The 22,500-nt window shown below is 42.4% G+C and overlaps 2 protein-coding genes across 3 annotated transcripts in view; one reads left to right on the top strand and one right to left on the bottom strand.

Moving 5' to 3' along the window:
• LOC311052848 (protein bicaudal D homolog 2-like) overlaps positions 1–22,500 on the top strand; it is a 424,382-nt gene that overhangs the window by 339,254 nt on the left and 62,628 nt on the right. The window lies entirely within an intron of this gene.
• Positions 8,420–22,500, bottom strand: part of LOC311053140 (Krueppel-like factor 15) — a 17,227-nt gene continuing 3,146 nt past the window's right edge. Inside the window, exons 2-4 of one of the 2 annotated variants that reach the window (XM_084068555.1) lie at positions 21,807–22,500; positions 9,240–9,440; positions 8,420–8,606 (exon numbers count right to left, since the gene is read on the bottom strand). The exon at positions 21,807–22,500 is cut by the window's right edge and continues 827 nt beyond it. In XM_084068555.1, coding sequence (XP_083924681.1) covers positions 9,272–9,440; positions 21,807–22,500 — 863 coding nt within the window. In that variant the 3' untranslated portion in view covers positions 8,420–8,606; positions 9,240–9,271. Of the gene's footprint in view, positions 9,441–21,806 lie in introns of both variants that reach the window. The other variant, XM_084068554.1, reaches the window with a different exon arrangement.

Consider the following 22,500-nt stretch of genomic DNA (forward strand, 5'->3'; position numbering starts at 1 on the left):
GGCATGAATGCATGAGTCAGCGATTTGCCTCAAGGAGGGGTGTGGGTGGGTTGTGAGGGTGTGGGGCCCTTCGCACAACAGCCTCAAGGACCCCCCCCCCCCTCTGTCCCAACAAAGGCTCCACCCTTGCAATCACACATTTAGTTGGAAGATGCAAAATCACGATTCAGTGTTTTGTTATTATGTGAATGTGTGTAAATTGAATTGTATTGTGTTTCTGAATGTAAGACGCGCGAACGCGGGAAGCAAACGCAGCTTGAAAATAACAATAAGAAGAATAGAAAGGAATGAGCAATTGTAGAGAAGTGGGTGGTACAGTTAAATTAGTCTCAAACTGTCCTCAAACTAAGGCGACAGACAGACAGACAGACAGACAGACAGACAGACAGACAGACAGACAGACAGACAGACAGACAGACAGACAGACAGACAGACAGACAGACAGACGGTATAGGCTTTCAGTTAATCTTGAACAGGATACTATTTAAACTTGTGCAATAATGGAAATAATCCATAAGATTTAACCATGGCAATGCTGTGTTGAGAAACTAGTTGGTGAAACATCAACTCAGATCGGTTTAGCATCATGAGCCATAGATTTCATAGATTCCATTTTGCAGCAACTATGACTTATTTTGCCTTGAGTATAGAGAATCTATACCATGTAATCTGACTGGTGCTCTGAAAACTATCTGCTAGGTGATTTCATTTAAACCATTGTCAAAGTTGGCATGGCCAGCAGCTCTTTGTGTGGACATTTCTCTGTAATCACACAATGCCTATCTCACATTTTGTTTAATTGTGTTGCTTTATTTACACATAACCATGATGAATTAAAAAGAATATTTGTTATAAGTGAACATGACAGAGAAATGCTTAGAAGAAACCTTCTGTGGGCAGTGGAATTCCCCGGAGCGACACAATGCAGAAAGAAATTACATCAAGATGCAATATGCAGAGAAAAGCAATAAAGTGTTTTTCTTTTATGCAATGTCAATAAAATATGGAAGACAACTAATTCAACATCATCCATTCATGTTCGCATAATTCCATGCAGCACCACCGCAGGAGTGTACGCAGATAAACGCAGAACATAAATAATAACATCACTGGTGTCCGTGCACGCTAACATAAACAATGAATGCATGTGGTCACACGTGCATTGGAGCAATTAGCTACGCCTTGGGGTGTTGTGTCTGCCGTTTGGGCCAAAACATTAGGAACAGAGTGACACACAAAGGGACACTGAATGCTTAGAGCTGAGCAGACGACCCAGTACCTCTGATGCACATGTGTTGAATTAAATGCTCCTGCTTCATCCCAGAATGCCTCTGAAAGCGTGCTGGATCATAAATCAACATGAGCTACGTCCGTAGCAGACACCAAACGGACAGACACAGGCCATGCTTCTGCTGTTAAGATAGCTGCTATACCTCTCTGCTTATGCACAGTGACTCAGCGAAAACAAAACAGATGCTTCATTAACAGGCTGAGGGGAAGGAGGGAAGAAAGGGCTTAGAGATGGAGAAGGAAGGGAAAGAGGACATGAACGGGGAGAGAGGAGAGTGGTGTTGAGGCTGGGGAGTTTGCGATCCATGTGGTATGAATCTGCCGTTAGCATTCCTCCTGTTTTCCAACTGTTATGTTTCTTGTGCAACTTTATGGGAAGCAATGTATTTCCTCACTTTCATCCTTCAACCGACATGGGGATATCAAACAAACATGAAAACAAACAATAGTTTGGAGCAAGCTGTTTCCCCAAAGAGAAGCACATGAACATTGTTGTTGTTTGAAGACGATTTCAAGCATGCTCCAGACAACCTGCACTAACCTTGAAAGTAGAAAGGGAGGTGAAATTGGCCTGTAGGGCTCGCTGTATGAAGACTTCCATCTGTTGAAAAGCCAAAGAAGGGTGCTCGGGTGGTGCAGGGGTAAAGTTTCTGTGCACCACCGCAGAGACTGGGGGCTCGAATCCACCGGCATGCATCCAGCTTGGTCGAGCATGCATATGAGCACAATTGGCCATGTTCACAGTTTCTACACCATTGACTCCACTGGGGCGGAGCCTGTCAGCAGGGGATTTTGAATGAGGTACTCCGCACCTGTGGGTGGAGGGTGGATGTGCTACTTCCTCCTGGTGGGTGCTCCTCACTGGCAGGTGAGCCAGTAGTGCCAGCAGTGACAAATCTACACAGAAAGAGAAATGTGTGGGTGTTTGGGGAATTGGCATAACAACTAGATTGTAAGAAAATGTCGAAGAAAAGGTGGCTACTCTAAAAAGAAAGTAAAAATAGAGAAAAAGAAAAAGCCAAAGGTTTTCATCACTTAAATGCAACACACGTTCAAATCTAGAGCACAGCTGCTGCTGAAAAGTTCAATTATTTTGAATGTATGTTCTATTCAAAAGGAAGGTAATGAATTCAGTACAAACGCGGATGGACAAACTCTGAATTCATTACATGCAGAAGGAGAGGAAGAGATACAGAGGAGATAAAATGAGGTTTGTGTTTGTGACTCTGAGATCAAGGTGTCAGATGGAGATAAGAGATAACATGGTCACTAGATAGTATGCTCTCTCTAGAGGGAACAGTTTCCCCATGTTGAATACCTGTTAAGTCAAGAGTAAAGATGCAAGTTTTAGTAAATTGTGACTACTTTTGCAACAGTCTAAAAGCCCAGTGATCTATTTCTGTTTGCAGGACACTGATACTGATATTAATAAAGAAGACATACTTGATACTGATATCCTAGGAGCCAGGCCATCGGGTATTAACAGGTAAACATACATACCTACTGTACCTCTTTATCTGGGAGCAGTGTACAGTTATTGACACAATTACCACACACTTCCGGAGGTTCTATGGGTTTTCACAGGCAGTAGTGGAAAGTGGAACTAACTACAGTAAGTACATTTACTCAAGTATTGTACTTAAGTACACATTTGAGGTATTTTTTCTTTACTGGAGTATTTCCTACCCTCAATACTTTATACTTCTACTGCACTACATCTCAGAGGCAAATATATTTTTACTCCACTACAATTATTTGAAAACATGACTAGTTACTTCGTAGCGTAGATTCTGATTATTATTACAAAACATTCATTAACCACTTCAGCCCTATCTACATTCCGACCATTTGAAAATAGCCGATCTACAAGCTCACAATGTATCACGACATGACGCATTGTGAGCTTGTAGATAAAAGATTTTTTATACATTTGAAAACTTGTGAAATGGGACATTCTGCATAATGACTTTAAAGGGTAAGACCACTTTGGTAGAGGTTTGGGTTGTGTAGTTACCTTGCCATGATGTAACTCCAAAGGTGGGCAAGAAATAAAAAATAATTCCTTCATTGATTAGAAATTGATAATTCAAAATATGCTCCTCATTGACTTACATTGTACGGTGAAACAGCTCTCAAAGTCACTCTTTTAGCACATAAATGAACCCAAACATTGCTGATTCAGACAATATAGAACATCACCAAACCCAGTACTGTTTGTTTTTTTAATAAAAATGTCAACTTCCTGTTGATTTTACTATTTGAAGATCTGGATCCGGATCCGCCGATCCAGTCCGGGTTTTCTACTTATTAAAAATGGCAAAATCAACAGGAAGTTGACATTTTTATTTAAAAAAAAAACAGTACTGGGTTTGGTGATGTTCTATATTGTCTTAATCAACTTTGTTTGCGTTCGTTTTTGTGCTAAAAGAGTGACTTTGAGAGCAGTTTTACCGTACAATGTAAGTCAATGAGGAGCATATTTTGAATTATCAATTTCTAATCAATGGAGCAATTATTTTTTATTTCTTGCCCACCTTTGGAGTTACATCATGGCAAGTAACTACACAACGCAAACCTCTACCAAAGTGGTCTTGCCCTTTAAGTACATTTTGATACCAATTCTTTTGTACTTTTTACTCAAGTATATTTTGAATTTCGGACTTTTACTTGTAACAGAGTATTATTTTCAACTTTTTGATACTTTTACTTAAGTAAAAAAGGTACTTTTTCCACCACTGATAATGTCATAACCAACATACAGTACAGGGGTGTCTAATGGGACATCTAGGCGTGATAGTAAATTAATGAGAAACGTAGATGAATAAATGCATCAAATATGTCATGATACCGTGTACAGTATATAGTTGATTTAGTGATGTAAACATGAAAATGTCACACAATTTTATTCATTTTGAGGATTATTATTCATGTCAACATAGAAACGAATTAATACAGTACATTATTACAACCTACTCAAAATCAAACAGAAATCCAGGTTTATTTAAGTTTTTATTTTTATTTGTAAATGCATTCATGTAGTAGAACAAAGAAAACAAAAATAGAACATTTTATATAACTTTTGGCTTGTTCTTTGTATGGAGTTTACATAGCACATACAGTACATAGCACAGAATTATCATATGGTTACATATAATTATAACATATTCACATAGCACATTTATAACAGAGTTGTCATGTTTCATGATGTGTTGTGCTGCAATTTAAAATAGTTTATAGATATTTTACTTACTGAAATATTTTATACGTATGTCATCCAGTCAATTAAATGTTTAATACATTTTCATGAGAGAAATGTCATTCATTAATTTGCATGACTTTTGTGTAATACATGGAATGTGCTTTGTAAACCCCTGGCAAAAAAAAGCGTAAGTTAGAATTTTTACAATATATTGAATTATCATGTTATTTACACTTTCTTTACATAATTTGTAGAAATTCTTTTCATAACTGCAGAAACGATTACAAGAATATTTCTGTTCCAGATGCATGTACAATATTTACATACATTCATGAGCATACGTAATACACTAATTCATAAAAGCTTTGTTTTTTTTTTCTTTTCATATTGCATGGAAGGAATGCCTTGCAAAGCATACAAGTTGAGCACTTCATACACACACGTTGCCATCAAGGCACATTGTACCTCCAATAGCGTATGTCAAGCATTTGATGTACCAAAAATAAAATAAAATAAAAAACATACATGTTTCTTATTCCCTAGCCTAAAGTTCAACATTCCCTTGTTCAAGTTATTTCGATGTCTGTTGGCAAAGTTGATGGCTTGCCTCCACTTGATTTAACTACATACGTACTGTAGTTGACCAGCAGCGTACTATATAGCCTACTATAGGTCCGCTTTTCCTCTAGTCTACACTGAGTCTCTTCGTAGAAAATAGCTAGGGGGGTGATATTGTTTGTAAAATAAGTCCTATATTCTGATAGTAATCATTACTTTAGACTATAGAGTGTTTGTTCAGTATCAGGGGTCTCCTCATCTCCTCCAGCTCTTTAGTAAACAGAAAATTCAGGTTGGGATCCCAATTATACCCAATCAGGAGAAAGAACTCATACTGTACAGGATACAGTTGTGGGGTTCTCTCTCCTCATTAGAAAATGTATTTCTCTTTACTTAAGAGCTGGAGAGAGACGGGGGGGACCCATGTTACAGAATAATCACTGTATGGGAATATAGACCTTCAACTTTCAACAACAACAAAAAACGTATCACTTACACCCTCTTTAAATTAACAGTCAGGTTTTATAGTACATCTTCCATTAGTATATTAACTACACCCTGACCCAACTGTTCTCTTACAGTACAAGTAGAAAGCATATTTCTTTGGCAAGGCGATGTTAGTGATAAATTATAGGCTATGGTATCTGTTCTTTGGAGGCTTTGACAGTCCATCAAAATTAAAAACCCAGAATCCGCATAGCTTCGATTCTTCCATGAGACATAAATATGGTGTGACGAGTCACATTTAATCTCAATTAAACATGATTTCCTGGTGATGAGTGACAATTACAGCTAAAAGACATTTGGAGAATTTACGCTGCGGCACCGCACATCTTCAGTTACTGTATGTTTGGCAACTGGTCCATGTTTTTAAGAGGAAAAGCTTTGTAGGGTTGTAGCAGTGGGAGAGATAATTACAGAGTGACAGTAAGTATTGCATTGATTGATATGGCACTTCACAGGGATCGCAGGCTATTGTAAACTGGCTAGCAATTGCTGTCAATTTGCCTCGCTGCCCCATAGCTTTACAAATCAGTCGTTACTATTGTGCTCAATCTCGACAGTGGCTTTGATATCTTAATATGTCTCTGTGACAATGTTAACCATCTCTCCAGACCACAAGGTCAATGACAAGTTTGGGGAGACCAACAATGCAATTTTGTGGTTTGGCTAGAAGGTTATGGGAGCAGAAATATGTTTTATTCAAGTGCAGGTACATAACTCCAGGGCCCCAAATTTGTATGGTGAGTAGCATCTGGCATGTTATGTTTCCATGACACCCATCCCGGGTGCTACATTTCATGTTTGTTAATTGCTGTAGCAGACATACACTCCTCTGAAAAGTGAACATTGAATTAAATGTTTAATGAAGCTGACATTTCTACCCAGATTTTTTTCAATACAAAAAGGCCAGATTTACGATGAATCCTCTTTGGATCAGGTGGAGCATTTCAACATCACGACTTCTTGCCAAGATGACACAAAGTCACAGTTACTCAACACTGTCGTCTGTCGCTGATTAAAAGGCAAAGTCATCAGAACAAATCATTTGCGCGTGTTTCTATGCAGACTGGTGCGATACGGGTGCTACAGTATACAGGTGCTATGGATGTTACAGAGATGTTTTACGAGTGCTATACGGGCAGCCATAGTGAGTCTACATGTTGAAGTGTCCCTGAGCAAGACACTTGAACCCCTAACAGCTGGTAGATCAAAAGGAGGCTGTTGCCCACTCCTGTCTGGCTGTTTGAAAAGTCAACCTAATCCCATGAATAGTTCTGGTCCATAAATCTTCATAGAAGCATTTAGTCCAGAATGAAGCCCTATCTGTTTAACAGCTCAACAGCACACACAAACACATCATGAGATTAAAGACATAAGATGCTCAGTATCAGTCTCAGTATCAGTTTAATCCAATACGATCCGAAATTGTGCCTGAAACATCAAGTAGAAGCCAGTACCCACACTTAAAATCCCCAATGATAACTGATCAAAGTGTGTAAGAGTGTACAAATGTTAACAAAATGGACCATTACGGCTCCATTTGGATACATTTGTACACTCTCAGAGTTAAATTGACACTGAGGATCTTTCTGTGTTTGAGCTACAGGGTGTAAAGAGAAGCAGCAGCATGTTGAAGTCATGTGATAATAACAGTAGCCAAACCAAGTCAGCTGTGTGGAGGAATTTGACTTTTTTTTTTTTTTAAAGCTCTGCACTATTTATAGATTATGTGGAGGCGTTAAAAAAACAATTATTATTCCAAATTATCTAAAAATAGGGCCCAGGTTTACGAAACAAAACAAATTGCAGACATAGATATAGAATTGGTCCCCCTTTGCTACTGTATTCTCCACAATTCTGGGATGGTTTTCCACTGCAGAGTTTGCTTCCATTCAGCTACAAGAGCATTAGTGAGGTCGGACATTCAATAGGATATGATTAAAGCTGCAATCTGTATGTTTTATGTCCTTAATCCACGTCTCCCACATGGGAAACCACATTTCTACCACACTGCCAAAGGGAATCCCCCCTTGACCAGTGGAGATATTGCTCATACTGTATGAGCTTCAGACAGAGCTAGTCAAGTGTCCTATCCGACATCAGGGTCTAAATGTCTCACTGAAGATGCACTAGTTATATTGTATTAACATACTCTACCATAGCCTGGTAAACCCTCCCTCCAGAAATCTCATTTCCATTTGATTTCAGGAGTGAGTCTGGCCTGAACCGCCTTTCTGCAATATTCGCTCTGTACGCCGAACTGACGAGCCAATCAGCGTCGTCGCACATCGTTCTGTGGTTGACAGCGACAGTTGGCCAATCAGGTGGCGAGTTCGAGTGAGCCCGAATGAAGCCCAGTGCAGCCTGACTGGGGCCGACAAAAGACGAACGGCAGCCATTGTTGTTTCTGCGAGTGCCGTCACTTCTTATTTTCGGTTTTAAAACGGTCTCAAACTTCTTTTTTGAGGCACGGAATTTACTATTAAGATATCGTTTGGATAGAATTTAGTTGTTTAACTTCATATATGTGGTCAATTAAACATGACAGAGCCTATTTAAAAATATAAATGTAGAGAACCGGCAGGGGCGGGGAGTGACACGCATGTATCCCAATAAGGCAACCTATTTTGGGCATGGCCGTCCCAAAAGTCCCGTTGTGTCACATAGTCTGGAGGTCGTCAAAATGAACTGCTGATTGGCTGAAGGGGAAAAACGATCATTGGTTGAAGGGGTTGTCAGTCAACGGTATTACTCCCGCCCAACTCCAGCCCACAGCGAATATTGCAGAAAGGCGGTTCAGGCCAGACTCACTCCTGAAATCAAATGGAAATGAGATTTCTGGAGGGAGGGTTTACCAGGCTAACTCTACCACACATATTGGTTAAAATAACATTGTATTCATTAGAATAAGTTCTGGATTGCAGCCTTAAGGTTGGGGCTCTGTGCAGGCAGTTTCTCACTCATGTCAACAAAACATTTCTGTACGAGGGAGCATTTGTGTCTGTCTGTCTGTGGTGGTGGTGGTGGTGGTGGTGGGGGTTAGGTGATTGTCATTCTGAAACAGGAAACAGACTTCCACAAACTGTTGCCACAAAATTAGAAGAACACAATTGTCTAGAATGTCATTGTAGCATTAAGATTTCCATTCACTGGAAGAAAAGGACACTAATTAGAAACACTAATTAGAAATGGTGTCCACTGACTTTTGGTCATTATAGTGTACTTCCAGGCCCCGCAATGTCAAAACGTTTATAGCCACAAAGCTTACGAATTGTACAAGCATACACGCCAACAACAATCTGCACCTCAAAGTGTAAAAATACTCTGAACTGCAAATCTTTCTTTGAAAGCATCCAATTGTTTTATCTAAAACATTTTGAATGAGACCAAGAAAAGTAAAAACAAAAAAAACATTGTTGTAATATACAAGAAGCTTATTACACCGATGAGGGTGTCATGTCAAGTAACAGTTTTCAGCTTAGCTCAAGTCCTTTCTTCACCACCCAATAATTTATCACAGTACCACGAACGTGAACCGACGTTCCGACAGAAGGACCACTAATAAAACAAGATACGTCCAGATGTCCAGCCACGGTCTCTCTTAGAATGGATCTTCCCCCCCTCTCCTCCCTCTCTCGCTCTCTCTCTCTGCTCGCGCACTCACACACTCACACACACTCACACACACACACGTGGGTGGGGTTGCTGGGGTCGTTGGGGTCAGTTTGTAGAGCGTCCTGTCCTGTTGCTTCGGGGAAAGCGGTGAACTTTGAGGTGTTTGGACAGGTGATCGCTGCGGGCAAACTTCTTCTCACAGACGATGCACTGGTACGGTTTCACTCCAGAGTGAGAGCGCCGGTGCCTGGACAACTCGTCCGACCGTGAGAACCTATCAGAATAAATGAAGGGTCATTAGATTAATCTGAATTAAAAAACAACAACATTTTGGACAGAAAACTAAAAACGGTTTTATTTCTACAACACACGCATGCGGTTTGAGGTTGCTCTGTGATTGCATTCCTGAAACAACCAATCAGAAATGAAGCACCAGGAATGCTTTAGATCTTGTTTAAGTCGCTCTGACTGAATGAAGCCCCAATGCTGGTTCCCATAGGACTAACGAAAAACCTTTTTCATCTTTGTGTGGAATATATATAGTGTAAAAATATTTAGCATGTACCTATAAATCCTCTATTAAAAAGAAAATTACATGCGGGAGACCAAAGCTCTACCGCTTCTGGAAGAGGGGAATCCCTGCTTGACCAGGGGAGACATTGGGCTTATGAGCTTCAGGCAGTACTACTTCTCAACCAGTAGGTGTCCTACTGGACAACAGGGTCGAAATCTCTCACTGCAGATGCACTACTTTTATTGCATGAACACACTCCACCACGCACATTAGTGAAAGCAATGTTTTATTCTTTAAAACAAGTTCTGGATTGCAACTTCAAACATTGCACATGTTAGAACGTACAGCGTGGTAAAGCTTAGATAACACGAGGCCGAGATCAAAGAGAGGACAAGAGTCCCCACTGCCGTGTTTTGAATAGCAGAAAGACGGCCCGTCTTTCTACTATTCAAAACACGGCAGTTACGTCAGGAGCTGCATGTTGGGGTAATGGGAGAGGTGCGTGTGTGTATTAACTTTGCCCGGTCTCAGGGAAGTTAACGCGGCCATTCCAGATTTAGCCGCGGACACATGTGTGCCGTAAATCCGAGACGGGGGTCTATTCCTGATCTGGCCTGTGTACCACAGAACAAACTGCAGCTACACGTGCAACATGATGGCACGGTGGCAAACCACTTCTCGTGTGTGTGTGTGTGTGTGTGTGTGTGTGTGTGTGTGTGTGTGTGTGTGTGTGTGTGTGTGTGTGTGTGTGTGTGTGTGTGTGTGTGTGTGTGTGTGTGTGTGTGTGTCTGTGTGTGTGTGTGTGTGTGTGTGTGTGTCTGTGTGTGTGTGTGTGTGTGTGTGTGTGTGTGTGTGTGTGGGTGTGTGCACGCGCGCCTGGGGCCAAATGTCCCCACAAGTATAATAGCATTTGAGAAATAGACGTTTTTAGGGACAATTTTCCTGGACCTCAAAAGAGAAATGTTAGAGAATTTTCAGAGTTAGACCTTAAAGGTTGGGTTTAGGGTTAGGATTAAACATTTAGAAGTTAGGTTTAAGGGGTTAGGGTTGGAGTTATGTCTGAATTATACTTTGTATGCCAGTGTCGCTCGCCAAAAATAGCAGATTTACAAGCTTGTAGAATTACTATTTTTGGATTTAGGGTTAGGGTTAAACATGGCAAAGAAGTTGTATAAATGGCATTCATAAAATACCTGTCCTAAAATGCTGATGTCTTCATAATATGCGTGTGTGTGTGTGTGTGTGTGTGTGTGTGTGTGTGTGTGTGTGTGTGTGTGTGTGTGTGTGTGTGTGTGTGTGTGTGTGTGTGTGTGTGTGTGTGTGTGTGTGTGTGTGTTTGTATGTGTGTGTGCACGCGCATGCTTGAGTGTGTGTGTGTGTGTTTGTCTGCCAGTGGTGTATATCTTGTGTGTTAGTTAAAGAGTAACGGTCAGTTGAATGTGTAAATCTATAACCCATATTGGTTTGTTCACACACAGCAGCATGAGGCCTTCTTCCCATGAAGGTGATAATTCACAGAGAAGTAGAAACATCACTCGCACTTATTCACAGACGTGGGATTTCACAAGAGGCCCGTTTATCTTTTTAAAGGCCGGCAGTAAACGCGTATCCTAATGAAATGGGGGCGATTGGGGAGATAAGCAATGTGGCTAATGGGTCGCGCGGCGATGGAATTTGAACTGAAGTGACACTGTTTTGTTCCTGGGACCGCGTTTGCCTTTGTCTCGGCCAGGGTGGCTGGCCAGCGGTCAGTGAGATTTATAGCCGAAAGGGTTGCCGGTTCAATTTCCAAGATGGAAAGTTAAATTCCAACCAGGTCTGCGCTGGCTGAACTATGTGTATCTACCCTGTAATGTCCTCAGTGTAAATTTAACTAGGAGATAGGACCAAATGGACTTGTACGGGTCCATTTGGCTCCATTTGAGTTAAGAGGATTTCACTCTGTCGAGCAACTGACTGACTGTGGAACAAGTATTGCAGAACAATACATTAGATTAGCAGTTAGCGTCCCTTTCAGTGCAAAACAAATCCAGAATATTAATTTAACTTAAAACTTTATAATAAAACGTAATACTCAAGTGCGGCTGCTGATTAATTATGTTTATGACCACATCTTGAGCCATTTCAGACAGTTAACCGTCACCATTATTACATGTACAAGTACAGAGAGAACATGCAAGAATGTCTGTTTTGATCAGATTCACTATTATCGCTATAACTACAGAATATATAAGCAATTCTGGACCAAATGACAGACCATATTGGACCAAATCATGTCTAACAAGAACAATGTTCTCGGATTGGGGTCCCAGCAACAATCCTCCGAATGTATATCAAATTGGGGGTCCTTGAAATTAAAAAGATTAAGAATCACTGCATTAGTGGATTGATGTTTTACTGATGGAGCACTGATGCAGAAACAAGGGGACTTGTAATGCTTTTTTAACGATTGTCGCCCTTTTCTTAATTATGCTGAGTCTTTGAGTACGAGTGCTGGGATGCTGGGAAGAAAAATGAAACAGGAGTCTCTAAGTCTGGAGACTGTGTAGGTTAACAGATGTGGCCTGAAACCAGAGGTTTAAATAGTGTGTGTGTGTGTGTGTGTGTGTGTGTGTGTGTGTGTGTGTGTGTGTGTGTGTGTGTGTGTGTGTGTGTGTGTGTGTGTGTGTGTGTGTGTGTGTGTGTGTGTGTGGGGGGGGGGGGGGTCTAGCGGTTTTAAGGGTTAACAGGAGCTTTCTGTCAACAAACAGCGGGGAAGGCGTGTCACATCACAAACTGTACCGTACATTTTGAGGCTGTCACATACACACACATGGGCATGTGGGCGCACAACGTGCACCCACATGCCCCCTGCAGCGCACACGCACACGCACACGCACACGCACACACACAAATGCATTATGCACATACAATAACACTAATGAACACATCGTACCTCACCTCACCCTTGTGTACACACACACACACACACACACACACACACACACACACACACACACACACACACACACACACACACACACACACACACACACACACACACACACACACACACACACACACACACAGAAACGTCCTACACACCCTAAAGCTGATGCTGTTCCATATCAGCTTCATGCTGGGACATGATAGAAAGCATGTACGTTATTACACTGACTCAACCTGGGCTGGGGCCCAAATATAACAAATATAACATACCACAGCACCTAACCCTAACCCTCTGAAGCAAATGTATTGATGTCTTATGCAAATACACACCAGGAGTGTTTTTCAAATCCATGGCCTGCAGAAGATTGATCATGTGGGGCGAGTCTCTTCTCACTGATTCTGTCTCTTTCAATCACTCTCTTCTTAACACTCAACTTCCTTTTCTCTCTCTCTCTATCTCCTCTATCTCCTCTCTCTCCTCTCTCTCCTCTCTCTCTCTCTCCTCTCTCTCTCTCTCTCTCTCTCTCTCTCTCTCTCTCTCTCTCTCTCTCTCTCTCTAAAGTGGTCTCTCAACTCTCACAAGGGTCAATGAGTACATATTGTAGGGTTTGGGTAGGGGGCGGGGTGGTTGGGAACTTGAGCTTGATAGCCCTGTTTTCTCTGCCTCTCTAGACTGTGGTTGTCCCCTGGGGTAAAGTTAGTGTGGGTGCAGAACAACACACACACACACACACGCACACACACACACACACACACACACACACACACACACACACACACACACACACACACACACACACACACACACACACACACACACACACACACACACACACAGCGACAAGCTAGGTTTTGTCCTAGCTTGTCGCTGCCTATACAGAACGTACAGTTAAATGAGAATCATGCAGGGGGTAGCCTCGGAAACCCAGCCATTTTTTTTGTATGCAGGGGGTGAAGTGATCACTGTGTGGAGTCCCCTCATTTTAAAGCAGCGATCCAAAACATATTTTAACCAATCAGTATGGTAGAGTAGTACAGTATGTTAATACTATATCTAGTACATCTGCGTGGTTGGAGGTGGTCGCCCTACTCTTCCATTGAGATATTTAGACCCTGAAGCTCATACGCACCACATCTCCCCAGACCTGGGCCTAGAAGTAGATGTTTGGTCTCCCACCACCAGTACATGTTATTGTCCAATCACAGCTTAGGCCATGTATTGTACATAAACATAGACCATTTGTCCACTAATGGTCTTCTCCAAGCTCATTAAAAGGTTACCGAACCTACTTAGAAATAAATGAGTCAATATTGGCTAAGCATCACTCAGCCGTTAAGAAGACATGGGTGTTCGATTTGACTTTTCAAATCAATTTGCACGTTAAATGCATTCAAATGCAATGATAACAGAACTTTGAAAGAACATAACGGCGTCGGGGAATGTAGTGTGTTGGATGACCAACTCAAGCAAGAGATAGTCCCTGCAAGTACATTTTCACATTGTACTAACTAACTATGAATAGAAAACAATGGTTTCCTCAAAGACCAAACAAACCGCAGTATGAGCGACGAGTCATAATCGATAAACTAAACATGCCAGAACACTGACAGGGTCCTCGGTCTTTCTGCTATAGTCTGTGCTCTACCAAGTATGTGTACACATTTCATGTAAAAATTGTTATGTAATGCCTGGCACGTGAATGTGAAACACCCATTCACGTGTCTTTGTTATTTAAACAGAAGCACTGTTTCACTGGTGGCATTGACTTATGGAATCACACATGTATAGGGTCAAATCCCACTTGAGCCTTTCCTACTGTCTGTCTCACACTGTCTGTCTCTCAGCTTCCTCTCTGATACACTGTCTCACTCTCAGATTTCCTACTGTCTGTCTCTCCTACACTGTCTCCCTTTCAGACGTCCTACTGTCTGTCTCTCCCACACTGTCTCCAGTGGTGTAACTAAGTGCATTTACTCAAGTACTGTACTTAAGTACAATTTTGAGGTACTTTTACTTTACTAGTGAGTGTTTCCAATTGTCTATACTTGTACTTTTACTCCACTACAATTATTTGAAAACTTTAGTTACTAGTTACTTGGCAGATATAAATTATTACATTATAAAACATACATTAACCACTTTAGCCCTATTTTATACCTAGGCTATTCGAAAATAGCCGTTCTACAAGCTCACAACTATTAATAATTATTTTCTTTCACAGTTGTGAGCTTGTAGATCTGCTATTTTCAAACATTTTAGTACTTCTACTTTTGGTACTTTAAGTACATATTGATACCAATACTTTTGTACTTTTAGTACAATTTGAATTTGGGTTTGAGTACTTTTTCCACCACTGACTGTCTCCCTCTTTCCTACACTGTCTGTCTCTCCTACACTGTCTCCCTCTCATAGGAGAACTCAAAACAGTCAGTTGACTGAGGAATCAAAGCCTGATTTATACTTCCTCGCATGGCAGTGTCGTATGCTGAAAATAGCCGATCGGCAACCTCACGGCGCATCGTGTTACGATGCGCTGATGAGCGTGTCGGCCGGCTATTTTTGGTACGCAACACCGTTCTATGACAGAGTATGAACAAGGCACAAGCCAGCGACAAGCCTGATGTCATCGGTCACTCACACACACACGCACGCACGCACGCACGCACGCACGCACGCACGCACGCACGCACGCACGCACGCACGCGCGCGCACACACACACACACACACACGCGCTGTTGTCACAGTAAACCTGAACACCACTGACCATCACCGAGCCCACATCAAAGTCTGCATGCAGGTCTGCGCTCAAGTAGCACTCGACTGTGCATGTGTGTGCTTTGATGAGGAAGCAGTGATAGCGTGTGTGTGTGTCCATTTGTTTAAGTGTACACTATATGCTCTTTTATGTGTTTACGTGTACTTTTGTCTGTGCCACACATAAATACATATTTGTGTGTGTGTGTGTGTGTGTTGTGCGCGCGCGTGTGTGTGTGAGAGACAGAGGGAGGAGAATGTACTGTAAGTACCAACACCTTTAAGTGATTTTGACAGTATGTGTCACAGCAGGTTGTGTGCATGGGTCCAGCCATTTGAATTCCTCAAGCTCTATTTACTCCAGTAGCAACAACACATGAGCTTCTCATGTTACCAGAGACTAGAGGCATACGGTTCCCCTCCCTCCCTCTTGGCTCCCTCTAAACCCTGTCCCTATACCTCTCGCTCCCTCTAAACCCCTGTCCCTATACCTCTCGCTCCCTCTAAACCCTGTCCCTATACCTTTCGCTCCCTCTAAACCCCTGTCCCTATACCTCTACAGTACTACAGCAGGTCCTCCACAGGGGAGGAGAGGCAGAGAGGAGGAGAGGAGAGAAGGAGGAGAGGAGAGGGCGAGATATAAGCTCAGCAGGTTTGAGCTAAAATATGACCAGATACTCCCACACTTCCAGTAGGCCAAGGAAGAACCGGCAATGGTAGTATGGTGACGCTATACTATTACAGGTCGCTTTATGTTTTGGCCTGTAACTCTTGAACTGTATCGTGGAGCATGTTTTTTTTGTTTTCCCTGGATTCCTTGGATCATGACACAGCATTTTCTTCAAAACACACTTTTTGCTACTGTTATATGGCCTGACTCCTACAAATCTGGAGTCATCTGATAAACATGTTTAATTCATGTATCATTCTGATTTTTCATATTACATTCTGATTGGCTAAGATTGCCTTCCGAATTTTGCAAAAAAAAAGCATCTGATGTACCCCAAGGTGATTACACTGACACCAATAGGCGCAAACAGGGTTTAGATACTCCATACTGTATTATGCCCGTATAATTGCCTTCAAAAATTGGTGGGCGGGTCACCCCTGGGTAGGCAACCCATCCTGGCAGAGTTGAGTGTACATACAAATGTGGATACATTCACACCGAGGATTTTTACAGTGTATGTAAAGGTAAAGGTTACGTATCACAAGACTAGATTGCAAGCAAGTGTTTCTTTCGTTCTCTGTGTGTTTTAGTAAATGTCAGCTTGTTTTACATTATGTTGTCACCTGGCTGACACATTTAAATGGCAGTGTGGGGATTTGCACACACAACTAATTTAACACTGTAGTGCAGTGGTTCTCAACCAGTGGTCCCCAGCTAAATGATATAGAGTTGGAAACCAAATGGACCCTTATAGATCTTTAACCATTTGGTTGGAAACGTGTGTGTGTGTGTGTGTGTGTGTGTGTGTGTGTGTGTGTGTGTGTGTGTGTGTGTGTGTGTGTGTGTGTGTGTGTGTGTGTGTGTGTGTGTGTGTGTGTGTGTGTGTGTCATTTTACGCTCTCAAAAGTTAAATTATTGTTAAACATAATCAATCATTACTTAATTTACAAGAAGTCACAAAATTAGAGAATGTACAAGTATTGTTATTTTGATCAACATTTTGCCCTCTCCTATGATACCACATCAATACAGCATGGAATTGTGGCCAAAATCGTATCCAATTACAACAAAATATTCTAAGTTTTGGGTCTGAGAGGCTAAATCTCATCAAACGGTGGTCTGTGGCTCAAATACCAAATAAATAATGGACCTTGATATGAAAAGGGTTGAAAACCACTGCTGTAGTGTACAAATGGCCGTTTCTTATACTGTGACCTTTTGAATGGTGCTGTGTATGATGCATTAAGAGCCACTTAATAGAATTTCCCTACCACAATTCTATCATGGACATGCATGGCATAATAGGCTTTACAGACCAGCGGCTTTAATGCAATACCAACACAAAATAAACAATACAAAACAATATATGTTCAATTCAAAGATGAACATACTTTTGCTGCCTTTTTACATCGTCTCCCTCTCAGCTGTCTAGCTCTCCTACAATTTCTCCCTCTCAGCTTTCATACTGTCTATCTCTCCTACAATGTCTCCCTCTCAGCTTTCCTACTGTCTATCCTTCCTACAATGTCTCCCTCTCAGCTTTCATACTGTTTATCTCTCCTACAATGTCTCCCTCTCAGTCTGATTCTCCTTGATGTCCCACCATGTCTTGGTCAAATGGTATTGGCCTCTGTGAGGCCTGATGGATGGAGCGATGAGTTGTACAATGTTCCGGTTATATTAACCCACAAGGACACGGTGCAACAGCATGAGCGGTTTGAATTAGTTGCCAAGTTTCCAAGTTGCCAAGATTAAATAATTGTGAAATATTTGTCGATTTTGGATCAATTCACCGGCACCACAAATTACACCACATTGAAGGGGGGCGCTCAATAAAGGTTTCACTTATTTCTATCCAAAACAGCATCCATACTGTTGGAGCAGCATCAAACAGTGTATGGCAGTGGTCAAACATTGGACAGATGCCAGCACACACAGCTGTACTAAACCATAGGGCTGCACAATTAACCAGAAATATATCAAAATCAACACTTAAAACCAATAATCGAATTAATCTTGTTCATGTAGGTTAATTGAATAATCGAGAATCTGTTTTAAATTGCCGCAAAAGCGTCCAATAATTATTTTCTAATCAACTAAATGGATTAGTCTGATTAACCACTTAACCCTGTATTATACTTCGTTGTACAGCGGTGGCAACGTGCAAAAATAGCCCAGCCCCCCCCCCCCCCCCCCCCCCCCAGTTAAATGAACAGGCAATGTATTGTGCACGGGGCAGATAGTGGCCCAGCTGGACAGGGTTGGTTACATGTGGAGTGGATGTTAAGCAGCTACAGCTGTGATAATGCCACTGTCATCCCACCATCCACCCAGCTGGTGTTGCCGGGGGCAACCAAGGCCACTGATAACACCTGGCACAGATGCGGGACTTACTGCTGAGCAGAGCCAAACTTATCTGATAAGTCAGAATGGAAAAAAACTAGCAAAAACTGTCTGCATACACATATACACTCACTGAAAAGTACACACACACACACACACACACACACACACACACACACACACACACACACACACACACACACACACACACACACACACACACGTTTGTATTATATTTATAACCATAACCCTAAAGCCGTCTATTTTCAGTGTGTGACACTGGCGTGCAAGTATAAATCAGGCATAACTCCAACCCCAACCCCTAAACCTAACCTCTAAATGTTTCATCCTACAGTAACTTTAACCCCAACCTTAATATTTACCCAAATGTAAGCCTATGTAACTAAATGTAAATGTAACTCCTCAAATATTTTTTTAACCATAAAATAACCTTTTCTCTTGGAAAATGGTCCTAAGAATGTCTATTTCTCAAATTCCACTATACTTGTAGTAACGCACGCAGGCACGCACGTATGCACGCACGCACACACACACACACACACACACACGCGCACGCACGCACGCACGCACACACACACACACACACACACACACACACACACACACACACACACACACACACACACACACACACACACACACACACACACACACACACACACACACACACACGCACGCATCGTGGGTAAAAAACAACAATTTATAAACGTGGTTTATAATCTTTGAAAGCAGGATGCAGGATTTCCGACTGAGATGATGTGTGTCTGACGAATAACAGAACCACATCACACTCATTTGGGGACCCCCTAAAACCCGTCATAGATCCCTGGAGGGGTTTGATAGAACAAAAATAGATTCATCACAGATGGATCATATTGAATTAGCAGGCCACAAATGTCTGCCAAAGTAAAAGAGTAACTAATAAATACTTTGAACTTCATACTGCAACAGGCCAGTTGCGTGCGTGTGTGTGTTTGCGTGTGTTTGTGTGTGTGTGTGTGAGGGCACACACGTGTGTGTGCGACACAGAGAGCATATATCAAGTTGTTGCAGACGGAGAACAAACAAGTGTGTGTCTGCCAACGCGGTGCAAAGTCTGAATGCAACTTCAAAAGCCTCCCTATCTAATCTACAACTCCTGCCATGGCAGGAAAAACACACAGATAACAGTTACACGGCCAGAACAAATTATTACCTCAAGTACGACAGTGTCACTCACTGAAAACAGCAGAAAACTGCTGTTTTCTGTGCGTCACAACATCATGCGAAGGCCTATCGATTTAGTATTAGTGTGTAGAATGTAACCCTACACTATCTCTATCTGTCTCTATCTACGTACAAGCTGTTTGTGATGTATGTTAAGATTCAAGTTTTGTATCTGTTGCATCAGTGGTTCTCAAAGTGGGGTCCAGGGACCCTCAGGGTTCTTGAGGGGGTTCCAAAGGGACCCTCACAGGGTCCATTTGGTTATGGGAGTGACGGTGCGTTTTAACAGCGGGCGATACTGGGCGATGCCGGGCAACATCGCCCAAAAAGATAAAGAAAATCCATCTTTCATCGCCCCCCCGCCCACTTCGCCCGATCACCGGCTCTCATAGACTTTCATTATATTTTTGGACGATGTCGCCCAGTATTGCCCGCTGTTAAAACGCACCGTTATGGGGGTCCTTGTAATTAAAAAGTTTGAGTAGAAGGGTTACATCCTATACGAGTACACAAGAGTAAAAATATTTGGTTTACGTACTGTATATGTTTTTATAGTCTTCCCGTCAAAGAAAGAACATTTCATATTTGCTAAACTAGAAGTTCGAGCCACTATGCAGCTCTCACATCTAGAGTTCGGGGCGCTATATGTCCAAATATGGACATATCAGTCAGATGGGCGGTTCTGGACAATCGCATACCCGAACGACTCGGCAGCAGGAACAGCACTCCCTTGAATAATGTCCCGATGTGCATGCCGAGTTTGAAGTAGGTCCCATATATGCCTATAGCCACAGATCCGACCACTATGACCATATATGGGCATAGTGGTCGGATCTGTGGCTCTGGACAACTGGATCTCCATATATGTTTATATATGGGCAATGGGCATATTGGGTTTGTCTATGGTTATATCTGAGTCATAGTGACATGCCTATATATGGGCATATCTGGTTTGTTTATGGTTATGTCTGAGTCATAGGGACATGCCTATACAGTATATGGCCGTATCAGGTTTGTTTATGGTTATGTCTGAGTCAGAGTGACGTGGCCGTGGTCCTGCCTATATATGGGCGTATTGAGTTTGTTTATGGTTATCTCAGTGTGATGTGAGTGACCCACTTTTAGAGCTATTTAGAAACCGTTTCTACAGTGTGTTTGGGGAACGTTTTTCTTTTGGGTGTGCTATCCCTATCTTATAGTCGCACCTTTGTCAAATGGTGCGATATAGAACCATTTGAGGTATCTAAATTATGCTGAAGAACCAGTAGGGAACCTCTAAAAAACTAATAAAGGGACTTAACAGGCTCTTTGTATGACAGCGGTGCTATAACGGTATATAGCACCTCAACCACCCCAAAGAACCACTGAGGAACCGCTGAAGAACCAATATTTTTTGGTGTGTGTGTTTAAGTAAGCAGAGCATTTATTTATTTGCTCCTTAAATGTTTCAACAGTCTGTCCTCGGGCAAATACTAAACGATATTTGCCCAAGGAAGACCATTTCGGGCCAAGCCGTTGCAAACAAAGGTAGCTTTTAATTCCAGATTAGATTTTTTCATCCTTCCATGAGTTATTGCCACACATGTTTTGCGTACAGTCTGTCTATCTGTCAATAGAAGAAGCTGATAGCCCTGTTGACCTGGATGTATAGACTTTAGATAAATGCGCTGACGCACGTGAACTTGATGTTGATGTATTTGATGCACTTTTGGTTGGAGTGGCGTCCCACTTTCTGGAAGGTTGTAACTATTTACATGGATGGCCATAGAAAAATGAACCAGTGGCTGTCAAGTGCCTGATTTGTCATGTGAAGAGATTTTGCATTTATTTTATCATCCACTTAATTTATCATGCAGTTACCTATATTGCAAAATAAAAGTCTAATAACAGCGTGGCTCCTATGTGGATCTTGGACTTAATGTGGCCAGTCTCAGGTTTCAGCCTGATCTGACCACCATTGACTTCCATTATAAAATGAAATAATAAAAGTGAACAAAAAGAAAACGAGAAATTTGGCACTGATCGGTCCAGACAGACAGACACGCACAGACAGATCCGCTACTAGGCGGCTTGCCTCCTACAGAACCACGCCGTAAGAATCTGCCAATTTAACTCAGAGACCCTCAAGAGTTCAGTTGGCAGTCAGTAACTATTCTATCTCTATCTGAATCACAACTCATGCACATATTCACAGATGCTCACCTCCATCCGCAGCCTGGCCACGTGCAAGCGAAGGGTTTCTCTCCTGTGTGTCTCCTCAGGTGAGCTTTTAGGTGGCTGCTCTTGGTGTACATTTTATTGCAGCCGGGGAACGAGCACTTGTGCATTTTAATAAGGTCCGCTACAGAGCTCTTCTGGTACTTCTGGCCTCCGATGAGGAACCCCGCGGCGGAGCCTCCTCCGACCCCGGCTTCTCCCAGGCCCATGGGTTTTGCGGCGATTGGCACCGGTGCGATCCGGACAAACTTGGACGATCCGGCGTTCGTGCTGGCGAGGTTGCCGGGGGGCACCAGCTGAGGCACCAAGGCAAAGGTCTGCCCCTGGATATTAACGAGGAGCTGGGCTATTTTGATGTCTGAGGGGGTCTGGGCCGCTTGGGGAGGGGACTGCTGGGTGACGGGGCTGGACACGGCGCTGGGGCTGGGTTCTTGTTTGATCTGTATGGGCTGGATCTGTAATATGACTGGCATGCCGGACGCAGCGCCCGAACCCTCTGTGGAGACTGCCGGTGATGAACAGTTCTCCTGTTTAATTCCATCCATAACGTCACTATCTGAACTAGCAGGACTACAACTATAATCCACGACTGACGCCGCATTGTCCGTTTCAGTCCTCGATGATGGATGTTTGGTCTCTGCGAAGTGGGAGGAGTCTGGAGAGTGGACGCCACACGCCA

Source organism: Gymnoscopelus microlampas (genome assembly GCF_963454915.1).
Source record: "Gymnoscopelus microlampas genome assembly, chromosome: 10".
NCBI classification, from domain to species: domain Eukaryota; kingdom Metazoa; phylum Chordata; class Actinopteri; order Myctophiformes; family Myctophidae; genus Gymnoscopelus; species Gymnoscopelus microlampas.